This window comes from Myxocyprinus asiaticus, chromosome 7 (genome assembly GCF_019703515.2).
Source record: "Myxocyprinus asiaticus isolate MX2 ecotype Aquarium Trade chromosome 7, UBuf_Myxa_2, whole genome shotgun sequence".
Classification (NCBI taxonomy): domain Eukaryota; kingdom Metazoa; phylum Chordata; class Actinopteri; order Cypriniformes; family Catostomidae; genus Myxocyprinus; species Myxocyprinus asiaticus.
In genome coordinates this window covers 27,265,723-27,291,755 of record NC_059350.1, presented here as the reverse complement: position 1 = coordinate 27,291,755, position 26,033 = coordinate 27,265,723, and the positions used below count along the sequence as shown (strand labels likewise).

Genomic DNA, 26,033 nt, shown 5'->3' with positions numbered 1-26,033 from the left:
TAACCAAACCTGCTCCTAAACGTAGCGCACTACATTTACTGGAGCCCCATATGAGGTTTTAATGAGTTAGATTCAATTAATTAATTTAAATATTAATTAATAACTAAATAAATAATTATCAATTATTTCTGATAGTAACACTGATCTAAACAACCAGTAAAGCCCTACAACTATATCATATTTCTTACGTTTAAGAAAAGAAATAACCTTCCTTCTTTTTATGGGGTGCCCCAACCCATTCACATTCCATGTGGAGAGAGCCAATCCACTCATATTAACATCTGACATTTTGACATATTCTAAAAAATAGATTGTATAACAAAAATAAAATTATAAAGACCACATTCCAACATTAGAGCAACAAACAAACCCCAAATTTCCCCCAGAAAAAAAAAAAAAAAAAAACTCAAACAGTCCATGTACGCCTACGAGAGCCCCCGCGATAACCTTGCCATCGGACTGCTCAAGTCCAGTGTTTCTATACAAATTTTGTGAGACAGAACTACATAACAGAAAATATTCTATAAAACAAACTCCAGCCAATAAGCGGAAAAAACACAAAAAAACATGTAGATTGCCCCGAAAGTGTGTTCCTCTACAAAACAAACTCCAGCCGCTAACGGAACCTACACACACACAAAAAAAAAAAGAAAAAAAAAAGAGAAGGGGCCATTCCATTCCTCGGGCAATCAAACGAATGTTCAGTGATCCAGTCTATTTAGTCGATACACGAGTGTAACACATACCCTAATCACTCCAATGTCCTGCAATAAATATTCCACAAAACAAACTCCAGCCGATAGGAGTCATAAGCACCAAGAATGTGCAGATTCATCCACAACTGTCCGAAGGGAGTGTTATTCCACAAAACAACCTCCAGCCGCTAGGCGGAACTAGCACAAAAAGAAACTAAAAAAGCGCCCATTTTCCTCGGACAGTCAAGTGTATGTACAGTGAGTCAGGCCCAATAGGAAGCAACATGAAAATCACCAAATGGCTTACTCACTCGATTGTCTTTATGAAGGACAATGCTTCAATCAAATCAAATCAATCAAATCACTTTATTGTCACACAGCCATATACACAAGTGCAATGGTGTGTGAAATTCTTGGGTGCAGTTCCGATCAACATAGCAGTCGTGACAGTGATGAGACATATACCAATTTACAATAACATCAAATTAGCACAGCACAATTTAAACGTCTGATATACGCATAATTACACTCAACAATATACAAATAATAACATACACTGTACAGTATACAATATGCACTATATAGATACACATTATTCAATAAAAATAAAAAATAAAAATAAAAAATATATAAAAAAGAATATATAGTAGTATATATAGAATGTACAGTATTGTACTGTATTGACATTCAGGCTGTCGGTTGATAGTCAGTTGTTAAGAGAGAATATAATAATAATATAATTTATGACAGTCCGGTGTGAGATATAAGAGTAAGGGTAATAAAGTGCAGTGCTGATGAATTTTGATCATGGGAGATCAAGAGTTCAAAAGTCTGATTGCTTGGGGGAAGAAGCTGTCATGGAGTTGGCTGGTGTGGGTCCTGATGCTACGATACCGCCTGCCTGATGGTAGCAGTGAGAACAGCCCATGGCTCGGGTGGCTGGAGTCTCTGATGATCCTCCGAGCTTTTTTCACACACCGCCTTGTATATATTTCCTGGAGGGAGGGAAGCTCACCTCCAATGATGTGTCTGGCAGTTCGCACCACCCTTTGCAGTGCTTTGCAGTTGTGGGCGGTGCTATTGCCGTACCAGGCGGAGATGCAGCCAGTCAGGATGCTCTCTACAGTGCAGGTGTAGAACCGTGTGAGGATGTGGCGGTTCATTCCAAACTTCCTCAGCCATCTCAGGAAGAAGAGGCGCTGATGAGCCTTCTTCACAATGACTTCAGTGTGGATGGACCATGTGAGTTCCTCAGTGATGTGGACACCCAGGAACTTGAAGCTGCTGACTCTCTCCACTGGTGCTCCATTGATGGTGATGGGACTGTGTTCTCTGTCTTTTCTTCTGAAGTCCACCACAAGCTCCTTTGTCTTACTGACGTTGAGGGAGAGGTTGTGGTCCTAACACCAGTGTGTCAGAGTGTGCACCTCCTCTCTGTAGGCTGTTTCATCATTGTCAGTGATCAGACCTACCACTGTCGTGTCATCAGCAAACTTAATGATGGCATTGGAGCTATGTGTTGCCACACAGTCATGTGTGTACAGGGAATAAATTAGTGGGCTGAGAACACAGCCCTGTGGGGCTCCAGTGTTGAGGGTTAGTGATGAGGAGATGTTGCTGCCTATTCTAACCACCTGGCGTCTGCTTGACAGGAAGTCCAGGATCCAGCTGCACAGCGAGCTGTTTAAGCCCAGAGCCCGGAGTTTCTCATCTAGTTTGGAGAGCACTATGGTGTTGAATGCTGAACTGTAGTCTACAAACAGCATTCTCACATAAGTGTTCTTTTTTTCCAGGTGGGAGAGAGCAATGTGTATTGTAGATGCAATGGCATCATCAGTGGAGCGGTTGTTGCGGTAAGCAAACTGCAACGGGCCAAGAGAGAGAGGCAGCACAGAGCAGATGTAATATCTGATTAGTCTCTCAAAGCATTTGCTGATGATGGGGGTCAGAGCAACAGGACGCCAGTCATTTAAGCAAGTTATTTTTGATTGCATTGGAACAGGCACAATGGTGGATGTTTTAAAACATGTGGGGACTACAGACAAAGAGAGGGAAAGGTTGAAAATGTCTGTAAAAACACCAGCCAGTTGGTTCGCGCGCACTCTGATGACGCGGCCCGGAATGCCGTCTGGGCCTGCGGCTTTGCGGATATTCACCCGTCGGAAGGGTTGGGTTACATCCACTACAGAGATGGAGAGTGAACTAACCTCTGTAGCCTCAGAGGTTAGTTCAGAGCTCTCTCCGCGAGGGCAGTGTTATTTCCCTCAAAACGAGCATAAAAAGTATTTAGCTCATCCGGGAGAGAGGCAGCGGTGTTCATGGTGGAGTTTTTATTCCCTTTAAAGTCCGTGATGATGTTAATTCCCTGCCACATGCTTCTAGAGTTGGTGGTGTTAAACTGTCCTTCAATCTTGCTCCTGTACTGGCGTTTTGCTGCTCTGATAACTGGCTTGTTTATGCTCCTCCGCATTACCAGAATTAAAAGCGGAGGTCCGCACATTAAGTGCCACGCAAACATCGTTATTTATCCATGGTTTCTGGTTCGGATAGATCCGTATTGTTCTGGTCGGAACCACATCCTCTACGCACTTTTTGATGAAACACATTACGCTATCAGCGTAAAGCTCGATGTCGTCATCAGAGGCGGACCGGAACATCTCCCAGTCTGTGTGATCAAAACAGTCCTGTAGCATAGAGTCTGATTGGTCCGACCAGCACTGGATCGTTCTGAGGGTGGGTGCATCCTGTTTCATTTTCTGCCTGTAAGCGGGCAGAAGCAGAATGGAAGAGTGGTCCGATTTGCCAAATGGTGGGCGGGGGGGGATTTGTAGCCATCCCGGAAGGGAGAGTAGCAATGGTCCAAAACCCGGTCCCCTCGTGTGTTGAAACTAATGTGCTGGTGGTATTTTGGTGCGACTGATTTTAAACTGGCTTTATTAAAGTCCCCGGTTACAATGAACATGGCCTCAGGGTGCGCGGTTTCCTGCTCACTTATACTCCCATACAGTTCCTTGAGTGCCCGGTCTGTGTCGGCTTGTGGTGGGATGTACACAGCAGTGATAATGATCGCTGTGAATTCCCTTGGTATCCAGAATGGTCGACACAGAAGCATGAGAAATTCCAGATCAGGAGAGCAGAAAGACTTGATAGAATGTACATTCCTCTGATCACACCAGGATTTGTTGATCATAAAACATACACCACCACCTCTGCTTTTACCTGAGAGGTCTTTCACTCTGTCCGCTCGGTGCACGGAGAACCCCGAGGGTTCAATGGCTGAGTCTGGAATCTCAGCAGACATCCAAGTTTCCGTAAGGCAGATAATGCAGCAGTCCCTCGTCTCTCGTTGAAAAGAGATCCGCGCTTTCAGCTCACAGAGCTTGTTATCCAGAGACTGAACATTTGCCAGTAGAATAGTGGGTAGTGGGGGTCAATTTGCGCTGCGTCTTACTCTGATGAGAATGCCGGCTCTGTTTCCCCTTTTCCTTTTGCGTTTCCGCGGCCGTGCAGCGCAGACAAAGGGCTCCGCTTGCGTGTTTGTAAACAGCGGGTCGGCATTGAGGAATTTGAAGTCCGGTTTATGGTGTGAAATTGCTGAACCAATGTCCAAAAGTGTTTGTCTGTCATAGACAATAAGGCAGACAACATCCAAGAATTGTGAACAAAACAAACAAAACACTACTATGTTGTTTCGGAGCTCGCAACACAGCAGCCATACTCGGCACCATCTTGAGTCCAAATACAGTGTGCTTGCAGTTGGCATTTAAATATTCCGCGGCCATCTTTAGCATCCATTCTCAGTTTGGCCGGAAACATCAGAGCAAAAGCGTCCTTCCGTTGATGCAAGAGTTTCTTGCATTCCTTGAATCAATCACGTCTCTCTCCTGTCGAATTCGCAAAGTACGGGAAAAAGAAAATGCTGTAGCACTTCCAAGAAAGCCTTCCTTCACTCCTCACCTCGTGCAACACGAGATCTCCATCGGATGATCTCAGATATTTGGCCAGAATCGATCGAGGCCTGTCTCCCTCCGTGGACCCCCGAGCCGGAACTCCGTGAGCTTGCTCGACTTCCAGCCCGCGGCCCACCACGTCAAGCAGACTCGGAAAGAGCTCATCTAGGAATTTCACCATATCTCGGCCTTCTTCATGCTCAGGAATTCCAACAATTCGGACATTGTTTCGTCAATTACAATTCTCCAAATCCTCCAGTCTCTCCTAGACACGTTGTAAATCCACCTTGGTTGCTAGCGGACCAGCAGCCAATTCCCTCTCCGATGACTCCAGATAATCAATCCGTTTCTCAACATCCGCAACTCCTGCAACCAACTCAGTGAACTTCGTCTCCATGGAAGTGATTGATCAACGTACTACAGCAAGACACTCCAAGTCTGCAATGACCTTCATCAGCATTGCTGAGACATTCATCAATTCATGCCAGATTTCTTTCAGCCTGCAGCTGATGAGCACGTAAGTGTCCTTTAATATTTCCAGAGCTTGAGGACTTCGAACTCCTCAACATACTGTCCTCCCAAAACAATTAAGGATCAGGGTGCATCGAATCTCACCGGCTTGTGACACAAATATTATTAAAACTAGCAAAGTGCACAGAGCTCGCCGTTCACACGTCCGACCCTCGCATGGCGCCCATTAGAGCCCGGCATTTTTAATTGTTGAAATTATGAAATAGCATGTATAATGAAGTGCCCTCCTGCTATGATTAAAAGAGAGTCGAGACGGATAGAGAAAGCGATATATCCATCTGTACAGTTGTGCTCAAATGTTTGCATACCCTGGCAGAAATTGTGACATTTTGCCATTGATTTTGAAAATATGAATGATCATGCAAAAAATGTCGAAAAAAAAAAAGTCTTTTATTTATGGATAGTTATCGTATGAAGCCATTTATTATCACATAGTTGTTTGGCTCCTTTTAAAATCATAATGATAACAGAAATCACCCAAATGGCCCTGATCAAAAGTTTACATACCCTTGAATGTTTGGCCTTATTACAAACACACGAGGTGACACACACAGGTTTAAATGGAAATTAAAGGTTAATTTCCCACACCTGTGGCTTTTAAATTGCAATTAGTGTCTGTGTATAAATAGTCAATGAGTGTGTTAGCTTTCACGCGGATGCACTGAGCAGGCTAGATACTGAGCCATGGGGAGCAGAAAAGAACTGTCAAAAGCGTAACAAGGTAATGGGACTTTATAAAGATGGAAAAGGATATAAAAAGATATCCAAAGCCTTGAAAATGCCAGTCAGTACTGTTCAATCACTTACTAAGAAGTAGAAAATTCGGGGATCTCTTGATACCAAGCCAAGGTCAGGTAGACCAAGAAAGATTTCAGCCACAACTGCTAGAAGAATTGTTCGGGATACAAAGAAAAACCCACAGGTAACCTCAGGAGAAATACAGGCTGCTCTGGAAAAAGATGGTATGGTTGTTTCAAGGAGCACAATACAACGATACTTGAACAGAAATGAGCTGCATGGTCGAGTTGCCAGAAAGAAGCCTTTACTGCACCAATGCCACAAAAAAGCCCAGTTACAATATGCCTGACAACAACTTGACATACCTCACAGCTTCTGGCACACTGTAATTTGGAGTGATGAGACCAAAATAGAGCTTTATGGTCACAACCATAAGCGCTATGTTTGGAGAGGGGTCAACAAGGCCTATAGTGAAAAGAATACCATCCCCACTGTGAAGCATGTTGGTGGCTCACTGATGTTTTGGGGGTGTGTGAGCTCTAAAGGCACAGGGAATCTTGTGAAAATTGGTGGCAAGATGAATGCAGCATGTTATCAGAAAATACTGGCAGACAATTTGCATTCTTCTGCATGAAAGCTGTGCATGGGACACCCTTGGACTTTCCAGTATGACAATGACCCTAAGCACAAGGCCAAGTTGACCTTCCAGTGGTTACAGCAGAAAAAGTTGAAGGTTCTGGAGTGGCCATCACAGTCTCCTGACCTTAATATCATCGAGCCACTCTGGGGAGATCTCAAACGTGCGGTTCATGCAAGACTACCAAAGACTTTGCATGACCTGGAGGCATTTTGCCAAGACGAATGGGCAGCTATACCACCTGCAAGAATTTGGGGCCTCGTAGACAACTATTACAAATGACTGCACGCGGTCATTGATGCTAAAGGGGGCAATACACAGTATTAAGAACTAAGGGTATGCAGAATTTTGAACAGGGGTCATTTCATTTTTTTCCTTTGTTGCCATGTTTTGTTTTATGATTGTGCCATTCTGTTATAACCTACAGTTGAATATGAATCCCATAATAAATAAAAGAAATGTGTTTTGCCTGCTCACTCATGTTTTCTTTAAAAATGGTACATATACTGTGCATCCGGAAAGTATTCACAGCGCTTCACTTTTCCACATTTTGTTATGTTACAGCCTTATTCCAAAATGGTTTAAAATCATTATTTTCCTTAAAATTCTACAAACAATACCACATAATGACAACGTGAAAGAAGTTTGTTTGAAATCTTTGCAAATGTATTAAAAATAAAAAATGAAGAAAAAAAATTATATGTTCATAGGTATTCACAGCCTTTGCTCAATACTTTGTTGAAGCACCTTTGGCACCAATTACAGCCTCAAGTCTTTTTGAGTATGATGCTACAAGCTTGGCACACCTATTTTTGGGCAGTTTCTCCCATTCTTCTTTGCAGGACCTCTCAAGCTCCATCAGGTTGGATGGGGAGCGTTGGTGCACAGCCATTTTCAGATCTCTCCAGAGATGTTCAATCAGGTTCAAGTCTGGGCTCTGGCTGGGCCACTCAAGGACATTCACAGAGTTGTCCCAGAGCCAATCCTTTGTTATCTTGGCTGTGTGCTTAGGGTAGTTGTCCTGTTGGAAGATGAACCTTCACCCCAGTCTGAGGTCCAGAGCGCTCTTGAGCAGGTTTTCATCAAGGATGTCTCTGTACATTGCTGCATTCATCTTTCCCTCGATCCTGACTAGTCTCCCAGTTCCTGCCGCTGAAAAACATCCCCACAGCATGATGCTGCCACCACCATACTTCACTGTAGGGATGGTATTAGCCAGGTGATAAGCGGTGCCTGGTTTCCTCCAGACATGATGCTTGCCATTCAGGCCAAAGAGTTCAATCTTTGTTTCTCATGGTCTGAGAGTACTTCAGGTGCCTTTTGGCAAACTCCAGGCGGGCTGTCATGTGCCTTTTACTGAGGAGTGGCTTCCGTCTGGCCACTCTACCATACAGGCCTGATTGGTGGAGTGCTGCAGAGATGGTTGTTCTTCTGGAAGGTTCTCCTCTCTCCACAGAGAAACGCTGGAGCTCTGTCAGATTGACCATCGGGTTCTTGGTCACCTCCCTGACTAAGGCCCTTCTCCCCCGATCGCTCAGTTTGGCCAGGCGGCCAGCTCTAGGAAGAGTCCTGGTGGTTCCAAACTTCTTCCATTAAGGATGATGGAGGCCACTGTGCTCATTGGGACCTTCAATGCTGCAGAAATTTTTTTGTACCCTTCCCCAGATCTGTGCCTCGATACAATCCTGTCTCGGAGGTCTACAGACAATTCCTTGGACTTCATGGCTTGGTTTGTGCTCTGACATGCACTGTTAACTGTGGGACCTTAAATAGACAGGTGTGTGCCTTTCCAAATCATGTCCAATCAACTGAATTTACCACAGGTGGACTCCTATCAAGTTGTAGAAAAATCTCAAGGATGATCAGTGGAGACAGGATGCACTTGAGCTCAATTTTGAGTGTCATGGCAAAGGCTTATGTACATGTGATTGTTTTTTTGTTTTTGTTTTTTTTTTGTACATTTGCAAAGATTTCAAACAAACTTCTTTCATGTTGTCATTATAGGTATTGTTTGTAGAATTTTGAGGAAAATAATGAATTTAATCAATTTTGGAATAAGGCTGTAACATAACAAAATGTAGAAAAAGTGAAGCGCTGTGAATACTTTCTGGATGCACTATTACCAATTCTCCAAGGGCATGCAAACTTTTGAGCACAACTGTATGTGTGTAGAATAACTAAATGCCATTATTATTTTACCAACATTATCTTGGAATTTCTCCTGATTCCTTATTTGGACACTCCTTCGCTGTCGCACCATCCTTGGCCTGATGATTTGAGTCAACGGCCGATAAATCTTAAATTTCTTAATTTTTTTAATCACACAAAGTGATCATATTGCTTAAGAAGATTTGGCATTACTCGGGTCGACTACGTTTCATTTTTTTTTTTTTTTTTTTGGAGTCCTGTTCACTTTCATGATATGACAAAAGACTAGGTGAAATGTGTTAAAATGTCTGCTTATGTGTTCCACAGAATAAAGTCATACGGGTTTTGGAATGACATTAGGGTGAGTGAATAATGACAGAATTGTCTTTTTTTGGGTGAACTATTCCTTTAAGATCTGTGTAATAACTGCAGGGAACAACCACAGTGAGAACAACTCACTCCCACCACAACCAGTGAAAATGTTCTGACTTCATGATTGGTCCCAAAATGGTATGTACACACACAAAAAAAAAAAAAAAAAAAAAAAAATTTTGGTTTGTAAAAAGAAAAGCCATATGTATGGTATTATGGAAATATAATAAAATAGTGAGAATGGCAAAAGCTGTGAAACCATGGCTGATGACCTTGAAATTAATGTTGCATTTCTCTGAGATGAATGAGAAAATATCTCTAAAATCTCACTAATTTGCTTCACTGATAAATGTTTGAATCTTTTATGAAATACTAACTTGTTTTTTTAAAAACTTAAAGAAGCAGAATACTGTTTCATGTGGGAGTACTCTTACATGTTTTTTTCACTTACTACATCACACATGCTAATAAAACATCACAAATCATAAAACTTTAAAACCGTTTAATTGGATAACCGGAAACATTTCTTTGCCCATGAAAATTATAAACACATGAACAGTGTAAGAGAAAGGGGGCCACCCCAATAAAATCAATCAAAATAAGAACATTCAAATAGTCTATTTTTCATTCACATTTGAAAAAACAAACATAACTCAAAAGTGCAGCCTTAAAATTCTCTGCATTTAAATTTTCTGTTATAATACACTGGGCATTATGTTTAACATTTTTCAAACAGCTGATTCCCTCCCATAGGGCCATTCCTCAATTGGTTCTATGACATCTGAACTCTGTCTGCTGATTGCAGCGATGGATTTCATTGGAGTAAAATTTGTTTTGTTTTTAACATGGACTACAAAGACAGCTTATGTGCTAGAAGGGGCAGCACACCTATTGACATATTGAAAAAAACAAACAAAAAAACTGTAAATTCTTCATGCATAAAAAGGTAAATGTGGCTTCAGTGTAACTTAAAACTCCAAATCTCTTCTTAGATTTCTTAGGTGATTACATGCAGAACATGGCCAAGTCTTGAATCTACTGGACCCAGATTAAACCTAGAGCTGCATTATCCAAATTAAAAACCTTTCAACAGGGCAGTGTAGGTATCAAGGGCAGGGCTTCACTGTTCCTTCTCTGTAACTTTATCCTGGGTCTGGGTTATGCTACCCAGGTCTTCCAGTATCTCTTGGGCTGTTTGTTTGAGAGCTGGGTGGCAACTTGAAACTAGCTGGCGGATACGATTCAGTGGGAGAGAGCTCAGAAGATTAGAGGTCATGTGTGACATGACTTCTCTCTCCAGCAGTAGAGACTGAAGAAGCCTCAAGGCCTGCAGACATACCTCTGGGTCACGGTCTGTGGGAGAGAGAGTGTGTTTGTGTGTCAGAGAATTAGCTGTAATCCTCTACATGCAAACTTGTTGTTATGGCATCAGACTGGGATAAGATCAACTCTAAAGCTTCGGGAGGCCAGAGGAAACTCTTGACAAACACGCATACACTCACACACCTTGCAGAAGGGTGCAGAGAAGAGGTAGAAGTCCAGGGCTCTCGCTTATGTACTTCAGTCCCTTCACACTGATAGTGACGTTATATAGAGCCTTCAGCATCAATCTGCACACACAAATAATAATAATAATAATAATAATAACAAAAACCTAATGTCTTCTAAGCAACCTAGGTGTGAAAGTCAGACTACATATTACCAAGATAATGTTTAATTTGATGTTCCTTCAACAGAATGTGGATGTTTATGGATGTTTAAATTGTGACATACACTTTTAATTTTGGAAAGACTCCTGGCTTCATTAGACCCAGCAGCTGCATTAGAGTGTCCAACAGGATGTGGGCAGAAGAGGAAAGGAAGTCCCGTCCACAAGACACAGCAGCTATATCTAGTAGACAAAAGATTGAATGACCACATCTTACATTTCTCATGTTCTTGAGTTATATTAAAGCTGGAGTATGTAACTTTTTCTGTGTTAAAATACTTTGTCTTATCCCAGCTTAAAGGAATATTTCACCCAAAAATAAAAATTCCTTCAACATTTACTCACCCTCATGCCATCCCAAATGTGTATCTGGGATAAGATCACCTTATTCATCAAAGTTCTGGTCACCATTTACTTGTATTGTATGAACCTACAGAGCTAAGATATTCTTCTAAAAATCTTCATTTGTGTTCAGCTGAAGAAAGAAAGTCATACACATCTGGAATGGCATGAAGGTGAGAAAATTATAAGATAATTTTTATTGAGTGAACTATCCCTTTAATATGCAGAGACAACTTTAAGTAAGCCCCTCATAGGTTAATTTTCTCAAAAACTTTTATCACTGTTTCTGTGGCGCTGTGAAAATTGGTTTGTTTATTTTTAGCGACCCGCTTAGACCCGCCCCAACAATGTTCCTCAACCAGTGGTGTGAGTTGGGGGCAGAACTATTTCTTTGTTTGATCAAAGGCAGACGGGGGGTGGGGGGGTATTCAGAAAGCTGTTTTAAAAAAAAGTTTATTTTTGCAATTCTGTTTGGTGGCGCTAGTGTTGCAGAAATTACATACTTCAACTATAAAGTAGCAGTTAAAGCAAATGCTAAGCCCTCACTAGTAACAATGCCAGCCAGTGCCAGAACAAATTGATGCTCATGCGAGTTGTAACCGTGCTGTGGCTTTGCCTCGTCATCCAGAAACTTAATGAAACTCTCCAAGGTTTGACCTGCTATGCTCAGAAAGGGCTCCAGCTTACCCTGTGGACACAACACATGCATGCAGAGTATTGTTATCTGGTACTCACTGTGAAACACTGCATGTCCTCTGTACAAAATTGATGAAAACAGTGTTTCAAAACAATCCGGTTAACAAAAAACGAATTGCAACTCAGTCTTTTATGGTGCCCCCTCTCAAAATTGTACAAACTCACATCAGCCAACATGTATCTGATCGCTTCCTCCCTTTGGGATGCACTCCACAGCAGGGTGCAAGAGGCAACACCCAGCCTTGTACAAAACTCTTTTTGCTGCTGTAACTGCTCTGTGCACTCCCATAACTGCTCCCTTAAACCCAACTTCTCCTGTGGAGATACATACACACACATAAAAAGACAGAAACACAGTTCCACGACGGATCCCAAGAATTACCTTCTCCATTCAAAGGGAGTTGAGAATTTCACCCACTCTCTCTCACACACAAATACACTAGTTAAAAAATATTGATAATAACTACTTGTGCAGATGCAGCATAGCTCTCTTTTCAATGTGTTTCAGTTTCACCCTCCTTCTCCCCTCTATCTTAGTACCTGTCTCTCATTCTGACACTCGCTTTTAGCTGCATCTAGTCTGGCGCGGATGTGCAGACAATCCTGTCTCAGTTGCTGCTGCTCATGATCACTGTGTTCTTTAACTATGTAAGAATATATTAGTCAGTCAGCATTCCAAACAAATATACACTACCGGCCAAAAGTTTTGAAACACTTACTCATTCTTTATTATATATATATATATATATATATATATATATATATATATATATATATAATTATTTATTTTTTTTTTTTTTCACATTTTAGAATAATAGTAAAGTTAACAAAACTATGAATAACATAAATGGACTATGGGAATTGTGTTGTGACTAAACAAAATCCCAAATATATCAAAACTGTGTTATATTTTAGCATCTTCAAAGTAGTCACCCTTTGCCTAGAATTTGCAGACATGTACTCTTGACATTTTCTTAACCAACTTCTTGAGGTATCATCCTGGGATGCTTTTTAAACAGTATTGAAGGAGTTCCCATTTATGTTGGGCACTTATTGGCTGCTTTTCTTTATTTTTTGGTCAAAGTCATCAATTTCAAAAACTTTTTTTTTTAATTAAATTTTAGTTTTATAATGAAATAAATTAATATGGTGGCACAATTATATTTTTGTCTACAAAACTAATTTCAAACATTTAAGCATACGCCTTCAGATCAAAAGATTTTTAAAATCATGAGAAACATTTCAGTCAAGTGTGTCAAAACTTTTGACCGGTAGTGTATATACAGTATATACAGTATATATATATATATATATATATATATACAGTATATATATATATATATATATATATATATATATATATATATATATATTTATATACACACACACCAATCAGCCACAACATTAAAACCACCTGCCTAATATTGTGTAGGTACCCCTCGTGCCGCCAAAACAGCGCCAACCCTTCTCACCACGATTGTACAGTCTGGCCATTCTCTGTTGACCTCTCTCATCAACAAGGCATTTCCGTCCACAGAACTGCCACTCACTGGATGTTTGTTTTTGGCACCATTCTGAGTAAATTCTAGAGACTGTTATGCGTGAAAATCCCAGGAGATCAGCAGTTACAGAAATACTCAAACCAGCCCATCTGGCACCAACAATCATGCCACGGTCCAATTCGCTGAGATCACATTTTTTCCCCATTCTGATGTTTGATGTGAACATTAACTGAAGCTCCTGACCTGTATATGCATGATTACATGCACTGCACTGCTGCCACATGATTGGCTGATTAGATAATCGCATGGATGATTGTTGGTGCCAGACGGGGTTGTTTGAGTATTTCTGTAACTGCTGATCTGCTGGGCTTTTCGCACACAACAGTCTCTAGAATTTACTCTGAATGGTGCCAAACACAAAAAACATCCAGTGAGTGGCAGTTCTGTGGATGGAAATGCCTTGTTGATTAGAGAGGTCAACAGAGAATGGCCAGACTGGTTCGAACTAACAAAGTCTACAGTAACTCAGATAACCACTCTGTACAACTGTGGTGAGAAGAATAGCATCTCAGAGTGCTATTCTGAGATGCGGGTTGGTGGCACGAGGGGGACCTACACAATATTATATCAGTGTATATATATATATATATATATATATATATATATATATATATATATATATATATATATACCAATGACATGACATGCTATTTTGATGTCCAAACCCCTTTATGGAGTAAAAATAAGGAAAATGTTTATAAAAAAAAAACACATTTATTGAATCAATTAATCTCTGTTTATCAACTGATATGAACATGTAATGAGGGTTTTACAAAGTTTAAGAATTATTAGACATTATAGTCACACAATGTCATACCGGATAACTGTCCAGACCTCATAGTGAAATGCAAAAAATCTACAAAAAGTGTTAAAAATCAAATAAAACCTCAAATCTCCGCCACAGGCATTATTGTATGAGTGTTGCCAACAATATATTTAAATATTAAAAAATATGACATCCAGTTGATTGTTATGTTTTGGAGCATTCTGTCCCAAAACTGGCAGTCAGCCAATGTCATCCAGGATAACAAGCAATCTAGAGCAATTTTATGGGGCATTTTATTTTGACACGTTATCAGACAGGATGTTACACAATCAGGAAGACCCTGAAGGACCCCCAAACAATGGAGAAAGGTTAGTAAGTCTCTCTTAAAATATGTTTAATTTACCCTTTTCGCTCACTGGTACACTATGTAGTAAAATCCTGTGTCATTTGCGATAACACTAAAAAAACATATATAATGTTAATTTTATGCAAATGTCTTTATTTAATATGAATTTACATACTTGGAAGTTGAAGGTCAAGGTTGCAGATTTCTATAGGTAGCCAAAACAACTGCCTGATTAAGGTTCAAACTGAGTTTTGTCATACTGGATAACAATATTGTCATATAGGATAACAGTTTTCTTCTGTTAGCCCATAATGTCATCCGTTATCCTGGATGACACATGTTTGATATTATATTCTTTTTATACAGTTTTCAGCTTTTATTTGTATAATTTCCATTCTTATTGTGATATTAACACATTAAAGAACATTGTTTAGTTAAATACTAACAAATTATATATTAATGATAATATTTAATTATTAAATTTTAATTAAATTAAATGATTGTCCAACCTGTCATATTGGGGAATCCGCCCCTTTAAGGAAAGGCCATCCACTCTAGTGACATCATGATGCAGTTTCTTTTTCTCTCTTCAGTGGTGGGAAATTGCACCAGCTGTGCGTAAGTTCTCATGTAAGTTAGGACGTAAAGTTCACACTAAGGGCTTAGTAACTACTAGTTAGTTTGTAACTAAGTCAGTGCTTAATTTGTTTGCACCACCTTTTCTTAAGGCAAGACTTAACTAGTAGGTCGTAAGCTCTCCGTAATGTGTAGTCGCATAATATGACGTTTACCTGAATTGAGCCAATAAACAGCCTTCAAATTTGTACACAGAAGTATAAAAAATCCATGCATTTCAGTTTTATCTCATTACAGTTGATGTTCAAACCTTGTTTACTCACGTAACTTTCTGCTGTAATAAATTATATCCCCATTAAAATACGATACGTAATAAAACGAGATTTAATTAATGGTATATTTAGCCTATGTAAATAACAATATTTAATAACTGTATCTAAAATGACAAGGGGCAATAAATAAATAAGTACTAATACAACAGATATTTATTCATTTTAATATCTATTTTGTATATGTTGAAAATTGACACCGGGCGGCGTACACAGGAAAGTGCACTGTTAGATCGGTTTCATGCTGAAGAAGTATGTTTTTTACATAATGTTTTCCCCTGTAAATATAAACGAGTGTAAATGCCAACATCATCATATAGGATATGTCGAAAGGACTGAAGCTTGTCAACCAAAACATGAGCTCATTGATGTCATTAAATAAGTCTGCTTATTTATTCCATCAGTTACTCCTGGTCGGAGGCTTCCGTAAATATTTAGTTTATACGTAAGTTTATGTCCTACCTAAGTTTAATGGTGCAACGCTCAAATATTTAGTAGTGCGTAAGTTGTAACTTAGTGCCCATTTACGCCACAACTAGGCTAAGTTGAAAATTATGTATAGCTAGTGCAACTGGCCCCTGAGGTGAGTGAGTAGCTTACTTTCCTACTGACAAATTTTCCATAGGTTTGCTTGCTTGCTTGCTCTGCCCAAGTTTAACATGTTAAACCTGTCGGCATAAAATATGCCAGAAGTGATTAGAATAAAATGTTTGCAAAATATGTAAGTTTAACTATACCAAATTCTCTTCAACAACCAGACTAGCTAGTTAGCTAGTCCCAGTTTGTTGTAAGCTAATATGCTAACTGAAGCTCAAAATGTGGACATATTGCCCCCCCCCCCCACACACACACTCACTCACTAGGTCTACACAGTGCACAGTGTGTTATTAGTTATTTCATGTTTAAACGTGTCAAAAGAGAACGCACCATATTCATAAAGTTTTTCATTTGCCTAGATGCTTAATATTTATACAGTTATTCATAATTAACAGTTAATATGTATATGTACAGTTTTCACATTTTGATGATTTTTCTAGATGCCACTGCCAAACAAAGAGAGAGCAGCAAGGTTTCTTTACAGAGTAGCCTAATAAATTTCCTTGAAAAAATTATTTTCAGTGTGACTCCCTTTGCATAATATAAAAATGAATTATTTATGAACATCAATTGTGTAAGTTTTGTAAAAATGTCAATTCATGTGTAAATTCATAAGGTGTCATACCGATTAACAATTTCAGTCAGGCGGGATAACGTTGATTTTTTTCCCTTAAAATGCATAATTTCATTTTATGGAGTTGAGAAAACATTAATAGTATGATGCCAAGTACTGTAAAATATTTTCAGACATTTTGCAGCTTAATTCACACTGCAGCTTTAAAATGTGGGTAAAGAACTTTAACAAGTAGGGTCACGTTTAAAGCAAACACATTATAATGAGAAAAAATAATTGTGCAAGTTTTATTTTCCGAGCTCTAAATATTGGTTACTGCCTCACTTTATATATTCATTAAGTATTATTGATTAAAAAAGTTTTAATATGATAATATTTTGAAAATTAATTAACGTTATCCCGTATGACATTTTGACTGGTGTCGCCACATGATTCTCATTTAAAACACTTAAAATACATTGTTTGAAAATAATATTTTAGTAATAAGGCAATAACATCCTCATAAAAGCAAAAACTACTTTGATGTAAAGTTTTAACCTATTTAAATTTTTGGTCAATTTAAAACCTTATTCGTCACTACACTGACTGCCAAAAGTTTGGAATAATGTACAGATTTAGCTGTTTCGGAAGGAAACTGGTACTTTAATTCACCAAAATGGCATTCAACTGATCACAAAGTATAGTCAGGACATTACTGATGTAAAAACAGCACCATCACTATATGAAAAAAGTCATTTTGGATCAAATCTAGACAGGCCCCATTTCAAGCAGCCATCACTCCGACACCTTATCCTTAAGTAATCATGCTAAATTGCTAATTTGGAACTAGAAAATCACTTGCCATTATATCAAACACAGCTGAAAGCTATTTGGTTCGTTAAATGAAGCTTAATATTGTCTTTGTGTTTGATTTTGAGTTGCCACAGTATGCAATAGAATGGCATGTCTTAAGGTCAAAAATGTCAAAAAAGAAACAGCTTTCTCTAGAAACTTGTCAATCATTGATTTGAGGAATGAAGGCTATTCAGTGCTTAAAATTGCCAAAAAACTGAAGATTTTATACAAAGGTGTACACTACAGTCTTCAAAGACAAAGGACAAGTGGCTCTAACAAGGACAGAAAGAGATGTGGAAGGCCAGATGTACAACTAAGAGGATAAGTACAACAGAGTCTCTAGTTTGAGAAATAGACACCTCACATGTCCTCAGCTGACAGCTTCATTGAATTCTACCTGCTCAACACCAGTTTCATGTACAACAGTAAAGAGAAAACTTGGGGGTGCAGGCCTTATGGGAAGAATTGCAAAGAAAAAGCCACTTTTGAAACAGAAAAACAAAAAGAAAAGGTTATAGTGGGCAAAGAAACACAGACACTGGACAATAGATAATTGGAAGAGTGTTATGGATCTTAACTTAAATACAAAATACATAAACCCCACTGAGCTTTTGTGGGATCAGCTAGACTTTAAGGTGTGTGAGAAGTGCCCAACAAGACAGCCACATCTATGGCAAGTGCTACAGGATGCGTGGGGTGAAATGCCACATAAGTATCTGGAAAAACAGCTAGAATGCCAAGGATCTGCAAAGCTGTCATTGCTGCACATGGAGGATTTTTTGATGAGAACTCTTTGTAGTTTAAGAAGTTCTGAACATTTTTTTCAAATTGTAATGGTAATTTTTCACGTTATTAATGTCCTGACTATACAGGTGCATCTCAATAAATTAGAATGTCATGCAAAAGTTCATTTATTTCAGTAATTCAACTCAAATTGTGAAACTCGTGTATTAAATAAATTCAATGCACACAGACTGTAGTAGTTTAAGTCTTTGGTTCTTTTAATTGTGATGATTTTGGCTCACATTTAACAAAAACCCACCAATTCACTATCTCAAAATTAGAATACATCATAAGACCAATAAAAAAAAACATTTTTAGTGAATTGTTGGCCTTCTGGAAAGTATGTTCATTTACTGTATATGTACTCAATACTTGGTAGGGGCTCCTTTTGCTTTAATTACTGCCTCAATTCGGCGTGGCATGGAGGTGATCAGTTTGTGGCACTGCTGAGGTGGTATGGAAGCCCAGGTTTCTTTGACAGTGGCCTTCAGCTCATCTGTATTTCTTGGTCTCTTGTTTCTCATTTTCCTCTTGACAATACCCCATAGATTCTCTATGGGGTTCAGGTCTGGTGAGTTTGCTGGCCAGTCAAGCACACCAACACCATGGTCATTTAACCAAATTTTGGTGCTTTTGGCAGTGTGGGCAGGTGCCAAATCCTGCTGGAAAATGAAATCAGCATCTTTAAAAAGCTGGTCAGCAGAAGGAAGCATGAAGTGCTCCAAAATTTCTTGGTAAACGGGTGCAGTGACTTTGGTTTTCAAAAAACACAATAGACCAACACCAGCAGATGACATTGCACCCCAAATCATCACAGACTGTGGAAACTTAACACTGGACTTCAAGCAACTTGGGCTATGAGCTTCTCCACCCTTCCTCCAGACTCTAGGACCTTGGTTTCCAAATGAAATACAAAACTTGCTCTCATCTGAAAAGAGGACTTTGGACCACTGGGCAACAGTCCAGTTCTTCTTCTCCTTAGCCCAGGTAAGACGCCTCTGACGTTGTCTGTGGTTCAGGAGTGGCTTAACAAGAGGAATACGACAACTGTAGCCAAATTCCTTGACATGTCTGTGTGTGGTGGCTCTTGATGCCTTGACCCCAGCCTCAGTCCATTCCTTGTGAAGTTCACCCAAATTCTTGAATCGATTTTGCTTGACAATCATAAGGCTGCGGTTCTCTCGGTTGGTTGTGCATCTTTTTCTTCCACACTTTTTCCTTCCACTCAACTTTCTGTTAACATGCTTGGATACAGCACTCTGTGAACAGCCAGCTTCTTTGGCAATGAATGTTTGTGACTTACCCTCCTTGTGAAGGGTGTCAATGATTGTCTTCTGGACAACTGTCAGATCAGCAGTCTTCTCCATGATTGTGTAGCCTAGTGAACCAAACTGAGAGACCATTTTGAAGGCTCAGGAAACCTTTGCAGGTGTTTTGAGTTGATTAGCTGATTGGCATGTCACCATATTCTAATTTTTTGAGATAGTGAATTGGTGGGTTTTTGTTAAATGTGAGCCAAAATCATCACAATTAAAAGAACCAAAGACTTGAACTACTTCAGTCTGTGTGCATTGAATTTATTTAATACACGAGTTTCACAATTTGAGTTGAATTACTGAAATAAATGAACTTTTCCACGACATTCTAATTTATTGAGATGCACCTGTACATTGTGATCCACTTTGTTGAATAAAAGATCCAATTTCTTTCAATAAGTGCAAACTCTGTACATTATTCCAAACTTTTGGCCACCAGTGTATACTGTAAGATGTATTTGCAATAACTGTGTGCTGAATTAGCAAATGTTTACATTAAATACACCATTTGGCAACGTTATGAAACCTGATGAAAACAGCAATTACTTTACATATAAATGTCTATAGCATATACAAAGTGCATTCTGGTAATTCTTTTGTGTGTAAATTAAGCACTATTACTAAAAAAGAGGTTTTAAAGTGACAGGCTTACGTGCATCCAGAGATTGTCCTTTATGGAGAATATCAATAAAGTCACCACTGATTACTTTTGGCAAAAACTCTCGCAGCGTCCTGACCTCTGCCACCAATTTCTCCAAGTCTCGCTTTCTAACTCGTACAAAGCAATCTGACTCCCCATCCTACAAAAACACAGGATCATATTTTTGTTTACTGTTAAAAATGGACCAACTTAACATGACTTTGAATAGGGACGTCTAGATTTTCAACTTATTGTGAAACAGTGACATCTTGTGTTACTGGTGGTGCTTGCGTTTATTCTTTTCCTTACACTATCACACTCAAGACAGGTAGGTCGTTACAACAGAAAATTTGTCCTGGGCTGCGATTAAAATGTTTGTTAGACAATAAAAAAGGCTTTAAAATGGCTTTACATCTTTACAGTAGTATAGAAACGCCAAACGAATTATTAATTAGCTTATTAGCTAGCTAAACACTTGAACACAAGCTTCCCTTTAAAAAAAAAACTATAACTTCTTAACAACAATCTTGAACTCCATGGAAAAGATTATACTACACATTGATAGCTACCTCTTCTGCTGATGACAAAGGCGAAACTTTAGTTGTTGCTTTCATTTCGAAAAGTGCAAGTTTGACAACGTTTCTCTAATGAGCTCTTGCCTAGCGCCCTCTACTGATTGGCGCTTTTGTCAATCGTGAACATCGACCATAGATAGTGTGTCCTGCCAGAATACAAAGCACGCCCATTAAAAGTTACACCCGATTCAAATAACTGGCGAAATGTTGAAGTCTTGTAACAGTTTGTTGTGTTTACTTGGAGTCCGGCAGAAACCCACACCTATCCCTACCCATAATCTTAACCATGTCCCTATACCTAACCACAAAGATTAAACGATTAAAAGTTTGTATTAAAAATTAGTAAATATACCTCAACTTAAAAGTTGAATACAACCATTAAGCCGTATCAATATGAGGCGACAGTGAGGAGAAACGTGATGAAAATTAGGAAAAGAAGTACCAATGTTAGCCAGAGCACTTGCTAAGTGCTCTGGCTAACATGGCTTTGCTACAAAATGCATAGGCATTCTATGGTACACTGAGCGAGGAGACATGAGGCCGTTTGTCTTAAAATGGATGTCTATGGAGAAGATGCTTCAGTGTAATGAATACACTGCTTTTGTGATTAAACACTTCATCACTCATCATTACTTAATGTCCGCTAATCTTCGACATGTTTTACACCAAACAATCCTTTTGGAATGAACTGTGTGGTGTTTTTTTTTTTTTTTTTTTTTTTTAATTTTTATTTTTTTTTTATTACAGAACAAGAACACTTACAACAAAATATATATACAATGATCACAATGAACTCTGATACAATTATAGTAGCAACAAAAAGTAAAATTATAAAGAAAGAATAAACAATAACAAATAATAATAATTAACCAAATAAAACCAGGGGATAACTTAAAATGAATTAACAAGAGAAAAGGTTTCAAGTATTCTATACATTCGTTTTGCCTTTTTATTTCTTATATCTTTTAGAGTCTCAATATAATGCATCAGTTCAGTTTTAAATGGTATGATGTTAGGTTTATTGTTTGCCCATTTTTGTACTGTGTGGTGTTTACTACGCTAAGAGATGTCACCAGAGACGTCACGGATAATTTACGACAGGTAAGTGTCAGTTTACGGCTCTCCCCATTCATTTGTATGGTATCCGCAAACGTTGACTTACTGTCGTAACACGCTAGTTTACCGTTACGCTCTCTGCTATGATAAAAGCACGGAGGTTGTTGTGAAAGTATAAAAGATCTCTGTAGCTTTTTTTTAAGTGTTGGTGGAGTCGAATTTATTTTATGCTGTGATTTCTCAATACAAAATCTCCCCCTAAAATTACCAGACATTCATCGGCAAGTTCTTTTATACTGGAAGTTGATTCATAAACATCAGTTATTGTTTATATATATATATATATATATATATGTGTGTGTGTGTGTGTGCACTGTTCTTTTGGGACCCTTGTTTACAGTTGTATTGCTTTATTGTAACTATGTTTAAGCAGCAATAAAAAAGTTACTATTTGCACCCAGGTGTAAATAAGCGGGGCTATTTGTGGGGTGTAACGCCGGTGAGACCAAGGGTGTAGGTTTGTTTCGAAAGTTGGTAGGGACATTGCAAAGAGGATAATATTCAAAATGTTGGTATTAAGGAAATGGGAGAACTTTAGTCTGTAATATAGGCAAAATAACATTCTCTCTCATACAACAAATCTAATTTTACAATTTCTCTGGCCCACCACAATATATTAGCCTGTTTATTTTTCCCTGTAACCTGTGATGTGTCAAAATCAAATTCAGTTGTCTTCAAGTAGATCAAGAGAACAGTGAAATTCACTGAGACATAAAATGAAATTCTGTAAAAAGTATTATCCAGCATTAAAAAGATGGATTTCTCTTTCTCTCTTTTGTTTGAAATCTAAACAAAGGGTGGGCTAAATTAAAAGGCTACATGTGCAAAATGACTTCTCAGATTAGACAAATTATGGGGAGAAATGGAGCATTTACACCACTTTAAAAAATTTCTCCACTTTCTGCTTTTCAACTTCCCTCTCGCTTATCTTTTCTCATATTGCCATCCCAAATCAGTTATCTCTGCAGTTATACTATCATCTTAACATCCTGCACCTCTAATACACCTCATTACCTAGACAGTTGTTAAAATTCAAAGGTGTCACCCTAAAGGGGGCACTTACTTTTAAAATGTTAGACCTAAGATACAATTGCAAATCTGCCCTTGCAATCTCCAGAAAATGATTTAAAAATCTTTATGCAGTAATCACAAACGCCTGTGATTGGTGCATCCTGAAAAGCGCTGAGAAAAGTAACAGGTAACAATGGCGTTTATACGCTGCTTCCAAAGCGGTTGAATAATAATTTACACATGATTAACGAAACTGAGAAACTTTAATAGTCATTAAAATAAAAATAAAAACAGTATAAAGTTAAATATTTTTTATGAGGTAAACTTGCCCAAAAATTGGTCGGACACTTTCGATTTTCTGAAAGTTGGTAGGGACAGGTCTCTATCATCGCTACTTAAATCTACGCCTACAGGTGAGACTGTGCCTTTTCGACCCAGGTTTGATTCCCTGCTTGTCACTATTTTTTCCCCATTCTGTTTCCTGTCTCCTCTCGTAATATTTTCTTTAATACTACTTGGCCAGAGTAATTGAATCTATAAATTCTGCAAGAAAAGTGACCAGGGTGATAGAGATATTGACAGACTATAAGGATGAATACATCTTGTGTGGAGATATTAAAATGAAGCCAAAATTTTTTGAAGGAAACTTCTGCTTTAATCTTTTAATTCAATATTCATGTCTAAATGAAACATCGATTGGCCATCCTTTTTTGTTACAGGACTTAAAAATCTTCTGGGGTCGATCCACGACAGGCTTTCTTGGGTTTTCACACTTCTGGGAAAAACCTCATCCACAGCCCGGAAGAACTCCACTCCGGTATTTCCAAACAGTCACTCAAGTTACACTTTTGAGAAAGTGAGCGCGCATTCTGTGTGTTGTTTAGTCTCATTGCCTGGTTTGTGTGATCTGTATGAACACACTGCACTTGCTCACCTCGAGAGCGTTCATAAGTAAGCCAAATCGCTTCGGTTATCCGCAAAATAGCGGAACTGCAGAGCCATGTCTGTAGGACTGGAGCCCGGTTTCTCCAACGACGAAGTGTTGAACATACGTTACCCGCTTCACCGTGCGTGCAGGGATGGAGATGTTGGCGCACTGTGCTTGCTGCTCCAACACTCCACCAACCTGGCGGACCTGGTCGCCGAAGACTCGTTTTATGGCTGGACCCCCATTCATTGGGCAGCACACTTCGGAAAGGTAACAAAATAATATTTATCTCATTGATTTGCTTATTTCCTCTGCTCATTGTTTCCTAAGTACAGTGGCTTCCGGAGACAGAGACATGTGTACACACTTATTTGGGGAATAATGAGCGTGTAACTTAATGTGTCAAGTGTGGTGTCATTAAGAACTGACCTACAGCAGGTGCACATACAAAACAAACGTGAATGCCTCGACATGCATCTCAGAGATTAAATTGATTGTTATTGCGATCGGACGATAAAGCCACCAGATGAAAACCGCTCATATTATTCGCAGCTGCTGTGTACAGACGTGACTGCTGGAAAAGAAGAGATATTAATCACTTAATACATGTTTGACATAAGAGCATTATATCTGAGATGCAGACTACAGCGTCAGTGGCACTCGTCTTTTGTTTTGTCCACTTTCTGAGTTGTTTGCATGGATGAAGTAACGGATAAATGTTGCTATATTAAATTGATTAAAGTTAATCAAGCTTAGTAATATGACATTAATGGATGCTTCTTTGTTTCTGGATCACATTACTTGAACATTTCAGCTTGCATGGACAGCCGCCAGAAGCAGATACATCAGTCGCAAGCACGCACAGGCGCGAGCGCACTGATTCATTCATTGGCTGAGTTAAGACCAATAAAACACCACGCGCCAAAACCGCGATTTTGAAACACAAACATGTTGTGTTGTTGTCTGTTAATGATGTCAAGCGAAATAATTTCTTAACTGTTTAAAAAATTAAAGGTGTTGTACTACGGTACCATACAAACATTTTTAATGGATAAAGTATATTTTTTGTCTCTAATGTCTGCATGAACAATAGTAATTTCTAACGCTTTACGTCATTATGTTAAAATGGCTGCATTCATCATGGAATAAAAGAAAAAGCCTGGGTAGTGTATAACTATTTTTAGCATTATTACTAACGGAGGTTTCCACTGAAACTCCCTGAGCAGAGAACCAGTCCTGTGTTGTGACTGTTTTTTTGGCTAAGCTTATGTTGTTCCACACTTGAACAGTGATTTGTTATTGGACCCAATTCCTCAGAATCAGAATGAGCTTTATTGCCAAGTATGCTTACACATACAAGGAATTTTTCTTGGAGACAGAAGCTTCCAGTGCACAAACAATACAGCAACAAGACAGAGATGATGATAATAATAATAATAATAATAATAAAAGCCAATAGAAAATATAATATATATAGAAATACACAATAAGACAAATATATATAATATACACACACACATACAAATGTACAAATACAATTACAAATACAAATCTGTTACACTGGCGGCTGAAAGTTTGGAATAATGTACAGATTTTGCTGTTTCGGAAGGAAATTGGTACTTTAATTCACAAAAGTGGCATTCAGCTGATCACAAATTATAGTCAGGACATTACTGATGTAAAAATCAGCACCATCACTATATGAAAAAAGTCATTTTTGATCAAATCTAGACAGGCCCCATTTCCAGCAGCCATCACTCCAACACCTTATCCTTGAGTAATCATGTTGAATTGCTAATTTGGTACTAGAAAATCACTTGCCATTATATCAAACACAGCTGAAAGGTATTTGGTTCGTTAAATGAAGCTTAACATTGTCTTTGTGTTTGTTATTGAGTTGCCACATTATGCAATAGGCTGGCATGTCTTAAGGTCAATATTAGGTCAAAAATGGCAAAAAAAGAAACCGCTTTCTCTAGAAACTCGTCAATCAATCATTTTGAGAAATGAAGGCTATACGGTGCTTTCAAAAATTGAAAGATTTCATACAAAGGTGTACACTACAGTCTTCAAAGACAAAGGACAACTGGCTCTAACAAGGACAGAAAGAGATGCGGAAGGCCCGGATACAACTAAACGATGATTAGTACAACAGAGTCTAGTTTGAGAAATAGATGCCTCACATGTCCTCAGCTGACAGCTTCATTGAATTCTACCTGCTCAACACCAGTTTCATGTACAACGGTAAACAGAAGACTCAGGG

The 26,033-nt window shown here is 38.8% G+C and overlaps 2 protein-coding genes across 2 annotated transcripts in view; one reads left to right on the top strand and one right to left on the bottom strand.

Annotated features, from left to right (window-relative positions):
• Nucleotides 1-9,564: 9,564 nt before the first annotated feature.
• On the bottom strand, nucleotides 9,565-20,820 carry hsf2bp (heat shock transcription factor 2 binding protein). The gene is made up of 8 exons (XM_051702561.1): nucleotides 20,710-20,820; nucleotides 20,153-20,300; nucleotides 12,358-12,461; nucleotides 11,983-12,132; nucleotides 11,668-11,809; nucleotides 10,845-10,962; nucleotides 10,578-10,681; nucleotides 9,565-10,424 (listed from the first exon to the last, which is right to left on the bottom strand). Exons 1-8 carry the CDS (start codon nucleotides 20,752-20,754, stop codon nucleotides 10,192-10,194), a joined length of 1,044 nt encoding a protein of 347 aa, XP_051558521.1. The 5' UTR covers nucleotides 20,755-20,820; the 3' UTR covers nucleotides 9,565-10,191.
• ankrd10a (ankyrin repeat domain 10a) overlaps nucleotides 14,488-26,033 on the top strand; it is a 53,684-nt gene continuing 42,138 nt past the window's right edge. Inside the window, exons 1-2 of the mRNA XM_051702544.1 lie at nucleotides 14,488-14,513; nucleotides 23,562-24,040. Of these exons, the coding sequence (XP_051558504.1) occupies nucleotides 23,843-24,040 (198 nt within the window). The 5' untranslated portion in view covers nucleotides 14,488-14,513; nucleotides 23,562-23,842. The remainder of the gene's footprint in view (nucleotides 14,514-23,561; nucleotides 24,041-26,033) is intronic.